This window comes from Ylistrum balloti, unplaced genomic scaffold (assembly GCF_031769215.1).
Source record: "Ylistrum balloti isolate Yb309-2 unplaced genomic scaffold, AGI_CSIRO_Ybal_v1 Utg370330, whole genome shotgun sequence".
Lineage (NCBI taxonomy): Eukaryota > Metazoa > Mollusca > Bivalvia > Pectinida > Pectinidae > Ylistrum > Ylistrum balloti.
In genome coordinates this window covers 575,233-584,069 of record NW_026782240.1, presented here as the reverse complement: position 1 = coordinate 584,069, position 8,837 = coordinate 575,233, and the positions used below count along the sequence as shown (strand labels likewise).

The 8,837-nt window shown below is 36.4% G+C and overlaps 1 protein-coding gene across 1 annotated transcript; it reads left to right on the top strand.

Annotated features, from left to right (window-relative positions):
• Positions 1-4,915: 4,915 nt before the first annotated feature.
• On the top strand, positions 4,916-6,307 carry LOC132553483 (acetylcholine receptor subunit beta-like). The gene has a single exon (XM_060217731.1). The coding sequence runs from the start codon at positions 4,916-4,918 to the stop codon at positions 6,305-6,307; it is 1,392 nt and encodes a 463-aa protein (XP_060073714.1).
• The last annotated feature ends 2,530 nt before the right edge of the window (positions 6,308-8,837 follow it).

Sequence of the window (8,837 nt, the reverse complement as noted above, 5' to 3'; positions counted from 1 at the left end):
TGCATAAAAGGTAACTGAGGCACATTGGTCCTGGATTGTGTTGATATTTAATAGTGTTATTGCAGTATCTTAAGAATTGCTTTCTCAAATTTGTAAATCACCTTGCTATATCATAATGTCGTTAATCCCCCAAGGTCATATCCATTGTTTGCTGTAGAGTAATGTCCTAGGTCACCATGGAAAATATGAAATTTAATACATAGTGAATATTTACACTGTGAAATACAATCTCAGAATGTGAAGAGATAACCAAAATATATAATCCATAGGTCCATTACTTCTTAATTACCTTGTTATTGCCACACATATATGATGAAATAAATAATGACACAGTTACATGTCGTCGCAGATATTTTATTTTAGAAACATCATCTATTCATAAACAAACTGCCATTTTGAGACATTGGGCCCAGGTCTATGTTAAGTGCTTTCTTTAAACTGCCTCCTGGATTAGTGTTACCTCCAAATGGAAGCTTTAGTATCATCTGTTTAGAGATGTAACAAAATTACTTCAAGATATTCACCTAAAGTCACTGATACAAAATAAGGACTCTCTTTGAGGACATGCTTTTTAAGGACATCAGAAATTGAATAAAGAAAATAATTTCATGATAAAATCAGTAATTTCATTGAATGCTTCAGAATAATTATTATCTCTGAATGGAATTTGTGAACATCACAAGATCTGTTTAGGGATATCAAAATGGAATTAGAGGTATAGATGACGTTTCATGTCACAGATTTAATTTGGTGAATAAATTTTGAAGATAAACTACTTTTTTTGCAACAAGACTGTTTAAAAAAAGTTATGATACATGTATACTAAATTATGATATTAAAATTTTTTATTACATAATAAAGAACATCACATTAAACATAGGCTGTTTTTACATGGTAATGACAACAAAGGATCCCAAAGGGATCATGGTGCCCACTATCTCATGATCTTAGATCTTTATTTTCCCTTCTTTTCTTTTTCTGTCGCCTTATTTACTCTGAACACAAAACATGGGTAATAAGGCACAAAAGTAAACCTACCGAGTGTTGTATGGATCATTGTTAGATTTCATATGTAGGTCCCCTTGGTCCTAGTTGTTTATTGCTCATTTTGGGCCTGACTGGAAAAACTAAACAGTGGACATGTAGCTTTTTAGGATTTTGACAGTATTATTATATCAATATTTCATGAGAAGTACATGTACTGAATGATTCATTCTCAAATTTTGTATGTAGGTTCCCCATAGTCCATAATGGAATTGATTGAAAAACAAAATGGCTGAAAAGTTATTGTTTTGGTTTTTGACAGCTATAATTTGTTATCGTTCACCTTGGTCCCCAGTTGTGTGTCGATAATTTTCAGACTGGTAAAAAAATTTAGAATGATTAAGTTTGTTGTAACTATTTACTGAAAACGACTTGAGTTGTCTTTCTCATGTTTCATATCTAGGTCCTCCGGGTCCCAAGTTGTGTATATGTTGGAGCAAATGTTGATATGAAACAGTACAATATAACAAACACTGCACATGTGATTGCAGGGTCATGGTGTTAATTCATACAGGATATGGTTTAAAGGACATGATTTTTTACTATTTTTAGCCTGCCTGGTCTGGAGGACCAGTGAGCTTATGCCATACTTTGGTGTCCATCATTCATCCCTTTTTTCCCTAAAAATCATTACTAGTCATAAAGGAAAAAAATTGGCCATAAGCAAATTTTGTGGAAGAAGGAAGAAAGTTTATATAAATGGTTGCTTTCAACCCCCAGGGGCCTGAGGGGCAGAGCCCAAAAGGGGAAATTTTTGAAATCCTACTTTCCTTGTAGGAATGCCTGGATTTTGTTCCGATTTGGTCTGAAGCATGCTAAGGTTAGACAGAATTAAGTATTAGGTATACATGGTGGGTGTAAGCCCTCTGGGAGACAAGAGTATCACCCAAAAGGGGAAATAGACCAAATCCTTTAAAATCCTACTTCATCTGCAGGAAGAGCTTGATTCTGTCCCGATTTTGTCTAAAGAATGTATCCTTGGGTGAAGGGAAATCGATTTTGTGTACTGTATATGGTTGGTTTTGGCCCATAGAGTGAGATTTTGTCCCAATTGGGGCCCTCTTTGGCATGATCAAATACATGAAATAGAGCAAACCTTAGGGGAATCAGTTTCATATAATCAATGGATGTTGGCATCTGTTCCCTGGGACTGGGCCGAATATGGAAAATAGGGCAAATCCTTTAAATTACTTCACCTGCAAGGTTGATTAAAGTATGTTCAAAGTAAACGGTTGGTCTTGGCCACTGCAATGGGAGAGGCAGGGCTTATTAGGGAAAACTTGTTAATTAAATCCTTCTTTTCTTGAAGGATATGTCCAAATTTTGTCTGAAGCATTCTTGATTGAAGAGGAACCATTTGATTTGTATACATGGTTCAATATGGCATTGGTTTGGGAGGGGTGGGGCCCAGTAGGAGGAAATAGCAGATTCTTCAAAGTTCTGACAGAATGAACATGTAAATTTTGTTCAGTGGAAAGGAGTCAATTTTGCTCAAATGGGACATGCCGGCCCCTGGGGAGGGAGAGACTGGTCTCAATTGGGTAAATAAGTCTGAAGGGTCTGTGGATGAAGAGGAACTGATTTTGTATAAATGGAGGGTCTGGGGCCCGAGGGGCTGGGCCCAATAGGGGATATGTAGTAAATTCTTAGGAAGCAGATTAAAAGCAAAAAATCATTATGTTGCTGCACAACCTTTTCCAATACAGGCACGAGAATATATGTAACAAGAAATAATACATAATTCTTATTCTGTTATTCTGAATAACAACCTTTTTTTAAAATAAATCTAATTCTTCATTACAAAGTAAGTGTAGGATACTTGGACATTAAGAAAAAAATCATTTTAATGAGCTTTAAACTCTGTAGCAACCAAAAAATGTAACTGATCAAAAGGACAGAAATCTTATTCGACCTTAGTGTTAAACTTTAAACGTGTTTAAGGACTTGGTAGGTTTTGATAGAAGAATGTTCTTGGATTCAATACGTAATTAAAAATAGGTCACCAAGTCGGAATTCACGAATTTAAAATCTGTGATTCGTATAATTTATGCAAAGTTTAGTTGAAGTCTACTGAAGACTTACAGAGTTTTATTCAAGAGAAGTACCTTAACAACCAGAAAACCTTGAAATTGACCGAATTACGCCGCCAGCTAATGTAGTTCACGAGCGAAATCTCTTCATAACGTCATATAAATTGCCCGTTTTCAACTTATAAGTACAACTATAGATTATAAAGTATATAAAACGACAAAAGTCCAAGATATTATGTTGGAAATCACTTTATGTTTAGTTATGTCTTACTTCCGGTCAAAACATCAGAGGAGTACATCCTGGACAAAGAAGTTTTGCTAATAAGAATTATGTGATCGCTACAGACTCTATGGACTTTTTATTTGCTGATACAACTTGGGAAGACATCGTCTCTTCTCACGGCAATGTGAATAACAGTCAATAATTTTTAAAAAAAAAAAGGAGGCCTAGCGACCTTGACAGTCACCTGAGGTAAGGAGTTTTTAATATAAAGCTTCCAGTTGTTATGAAAAAGGAATTCTGACATTGATGATTGTAAGCAAGTGTCCATACAACTTCTAATGGGAAATAAATGTTCTGTTTAAGAAAAAAAAACTATATTAAAGTTAACCTCTTCCCTAAGGAGAAATGCAAGACCAATTTTGGTAAAGCACCCAAAGACGCTTTCATCCATGGATAGTATTTGATCTTACCATACAAGGATGGTGAGAAGATAATTTTTGAGATTTGAGTCAATTTGGCCCCTTTTGATCACCCCTAGGGGTCAGTCACGATCAATATGGGCATACTATCCAGCCATTATCCTTTGCTCATTAATCTACCAAGTTTGAAATATTTCCAATGAAAATTAAACAAATTATGCGCAAAAATGTATATGTTATGAAGTGCTAGTTTCATGGTGAACAATTGACCCTAATACGCGCTGCTTGCTACATGTAGAAAAGATACAATGTTTAGATGGAAACCTAAATAACATGATGATAAATATATATACGACTCTGGTTTAGACAGAAACCTAAATAACAGATGATAAATATATATACGGCTCTGGTTTAGACGGAAACCTAAATAACACATCCTAGGCCAGTATGGTGTAGTTTCGCTCACCTTTGCTCCAAATATGTTATGAAATTTTATATGTACATGTTAATTAAACTAGGTTAAAAATAAACGGCTTCTCTATTCTAAAAAAGGGTATGCCAAGATTTTACAGCCAATTTGATTGTTTGGTATTCTTTTCTTGATATTTGGAGCAAACAGAACTCGAGGTATGGATCATTTCTTTTATACTTTAGCAGGACAAAAATATGTTACATACGACTCTTGTTTAGATGAAGGGCTTGTAGTTACTACAAGCAAATCACCAATCAGGCTTTGTCTAAGTAAACGTTTGGGATCGATATTTGGATTTCGATTTTCAACTTGTCGATAAGGTTCATGAACGCTTTGTTTATGATTTATCGAGGTTCAGTCGGATACATGTTTACCTTGATAGAATGTAGTTTATATTCACGCAGGTCACATGTGACTGAATATCGCCTGTCATCACCATCACGTGGTATTATATAGAATATATTCCTACCTTGTTTTAATCACAACCTAGGTTTTATTTTATCAAGCTTGAACAGAGAAAACGACGATTTCTCGTGGTGTATCTTTTTTCTTTACTTATCGAAGTTTTCACAACGACTAGAAAATTTTAAGTTAAATGAAGGATGAAGTACCCAGGTATATTCGACACGCATGCTTGAACCTAGACCTGTTTTGAGGCGGTGAAACCCTACGTGTGTGATATACACGTAATTGTACATACGTGGGAGATGGTAAATTCTGAAACGGAATGGATGACTGGGCTGATTCGAAAACTTTCTCAATAATGATTGAAATACCTAAGGTTGTAGTGATATTGTGCGTTTTTATGAACGGTGTCCAAACCTCAACAAGACAGGATATACAAGACTTGCACGACAAACTGTTACCAACTTATAACAAAGATCTCGGACCGAACTTCAACCTTTCTCAACCAATTGTCCTGTATATAACGTTCAATTTGTTCACACTCAATGAGTTTGATGATAAAGCCGGGAAACTTGTATTTCTAGGTGTTTCAACTATTCAATGGCAGGATGACAGAATGGTCTGGGATCCTCTTCTACACGGGAATACAACTACGCTAAGGTTACCACAGTCTAAGGTGTGGATACCCAATCTTTTGGTTGCAAACTCATACGATAACGTTAAAGAGATCGGCTATGATATCGTACAAGTAACATACACCTCTGACGGATGGGCCTCTTGGCCAGTCTCAGACTTATTCGATGTGTCGTGCACAGCAGACATTGCTTACTATCCGCAAGACCGACAAAGATGTGAAATATATATCATTCCATGGGCATACGTAAAGGGTACGTTTGATTTAAGACTTCCTCTTGATACAATGATACAAAACGACTTCATAGATAACGGGATGTGGAACGTTCTGTCAACCGAAATGAAAGTACAAGAACACATCGACAATAACTACGTCGTGATGGTAATCAAGTTCCAAAGACGTCCTCTTTTTGTAATTTTGAATCTTCTCCTGCCAATAACAGTTGTTGGATTACTAAATGTTTTTATTTTCTTACTTCCTCCTGAGCCGGGAGAGAGGACTGCCTTTGGAATTACAGTGCTATTAGCCATGGCTGTGTTCCTGTCGATTGTTTCCGACCAGCTGCCCAGCACATCACATCCACACATTGCTCGTGTCTCTATATACATTGCCATTGAAGTAGCATTAAGTGCAATCATAATGGTGTTCGCGATAGTTAGTATATTATTGTATAACACGAAAGACGATAAACCAGTTCCGGGTTGGATTAAACGACTGGTACCATCTCGTTCGAAGTCACAAAAGCACACGAAACATGGTTCCCCTGTTCATAGCAATGTAGACAATGCTGATGTTGTATGCAACGATACTGGACAAAGTTGTGCAGGAGCAGATTACGCTGAACAATTTAGACTCGAAGACAACGAAGTCAGATGCATCCCCAACTACAGAGGCCGTCCACATACAGTCTCTGAAGATCTAAACGAAAGACCAACGACGGACACCTATTCCGTCTCATGGATTGACGTTGCCAAGTTGTTCGACAAAGTCTGTTTAATATTGTTTCTGTCACTAAATATATGTATCATTGCAGCAAAAGTGATTGATACAATTATTATCGAGAATAGTGAGATAAGTTAACATGTGATTATCCTTCTTATCTCAAAGTTTTACTGTGATACAAAAACTGTCGTGTAAAGGTTTGGTCCGAAGTGTTCCGACTATCTATCGAAGTGTTCCGACTATCTATCGAAGTGTTCCGACTATCTATCCATAATTTTATCTTGGTCGCAGTCGACCGAAATCAAGACAAAAATTGAAATTGCAGTCAATAGTCAGGACCCTTAGAACTAGCCTTTGATGTTCAGTATGATCAAGCTTGTATATAAACTTGGAAACATCGTTAGATTCTTGGTATATACATGTATAAACCTCAGTGGGATTAGCTTCATCGACGTCGATTTCTGATGAAAGGAGAGCTACACTACATGCACAATATGTTTAGTTTCCTTACTTTGTTATTGCCTAGTGTTTTGCTTGTTTTTTATATGACAAGCCTCTACACACGAAAAGTGACGATGTTTCATTCTAACTTGTTCCTTTGTAATTCATAATATCAATATGTAAATAATGTATACTTATTTTATTAAATACTCATTTATATATACGAGAAAGACTTTTTATGTATTGTCTTTTTTCTTCTTCTTTTTGAATGATTAAACGAGCCCATAGCTCAAATCTAACGTGGTACAAATCACTGAACAGAACGCACACGGAGAACATTTCCACGAAGTTTTAGTTCTTTTTTTTACCAATATAGAGATAAGTTTGATTTGATACTGTTTCACGCTCTTTCTGACGAGGTGAAAGTTTGCGAGGTCTTGGAGGTCCGTCAAAATTAAGTATACCGACAAGGGCATATAACACATCACCTGATCATGTTATATCGAAACAAAGATATTACAGACATGTCAACGTAATCTAAATTCAAACTCAAGTTCGATGAAACAAGGCGACCCTTGAAAATGGGCAAGAAGAAAAAATATCCTCTTTTCCTGTAGGGTAAGGGTTTTCTTCTTCATTGACAATAACGATGCATACTAACGAGAATCAAACACGTCGAACTTCCTATTGCAAAATAAAATACAATGTTTCCCAAATAAATCGTTATAATGTATATAAGGATTCCATAATCTTCATCCGTCTTCATATCTCGAAATAAAATATCTTCCAGCAAACGGCATCTTGCAAATGGAATTCTGATATTGACAACAAATCATTGAATATCGAATTAATTGAGACACATTTCTGAAATCTGCCTTGTAGAAATTGAAAATCACACCAGGGAAATCCGACGAAACCATTACTTTTATAATGGTGGAAAGATTCCCCGAGTTTTGGTTGTAGTTAAGGATCGAGGTAAGCAGCTGATGTCTTATCGCAAGATGATTCCCTATTCTGGTATACTATATATGTACTTTTTTTCTAAGTGTCAAATTGAAGACCTTTGTGTCCTGTTTTGAAAACGAGATAAACAGTCTTCACACTACTACAATGCTGAGTATTAGGCATGGAGTAGTATTGATAATCGTCTCCGGTATGTCAGGAACAGAAAACAAAACCTCCTTATCTGGGGCGAACGCCCAACATGGACAAAAAACATGTTTAGGAATAATCTGTCCCAAAAGTCATGAACAACGTTCAGTGTCGGAATGTTGTCCGAGACTGAATCTTAAATGCCCCGATACCCGCAAAGCATTACAGTTCTACATCTGGCCTGGGGAAAATTATGATACATAGATCAACAAAATGAGTCGGACACATATAGTTTATTGATATAGTTGACTTTTTTTAGACCGAGAATATGTTTTCAACAATAGGCCAGATGGACCTGCAACACTTACCTGGTGTATATACATACCTGCATATTTGATCCCTGTGACTTTGAATATAAGTCAAGGTCACTTCGTTTTTTGCAACTTTGTCGAGACGCATCCTACGAACAAACCAGCCTAATATCTTGCCTCTAGCTCATGAGAGGCAATCGTTTAAATGGTTTAACAAAATTTACCCTAGTGACCTTCATCATACGTCCAGGTCATTTATTTTCACGAATTGTTGTCGGGCTTCATCCAAGGAACATACTATCCAAATATCATGCCTCTGGGCATTTTAGCTCATGAGAAGAAGTCGTTTAAAGGTTTAACTTATCTGACCCCTGTGGCCTTGAATATAGGTCAAAGTCATTTCTTTTTGCAAACTTTGTTGGACTTCTTCATTCTAGGAATATACCATCCAAATATAAAAATAACGGCCCATTAGTTATTGAGAAGAAGTTGTTCCAAGAAAGAAGTTGACACCGGACGACAGACGACGGACGCCGCACCTGTGGGCCAGGTGAACTAAAAATGGAGACAAAACTTGTATGGTCAAAAATGCTCAATTATCTCGTACTCCCTAAGAAGAATAAACGAATACAAAATTGAAAAAGGTACTTGAGATGTTATTATGAATGAACATTATTGGAATCATTGCGCTGTCACAAAGGAGAAACGATCAAACTGGTCACATTTGACCGAACACTAGTCCTATATACATGTTGTAAATGTTTGATAATGACAAATCTGACCAAGGCGTCAAGGCAACCCACTTTAACATCTATGATTGAAAT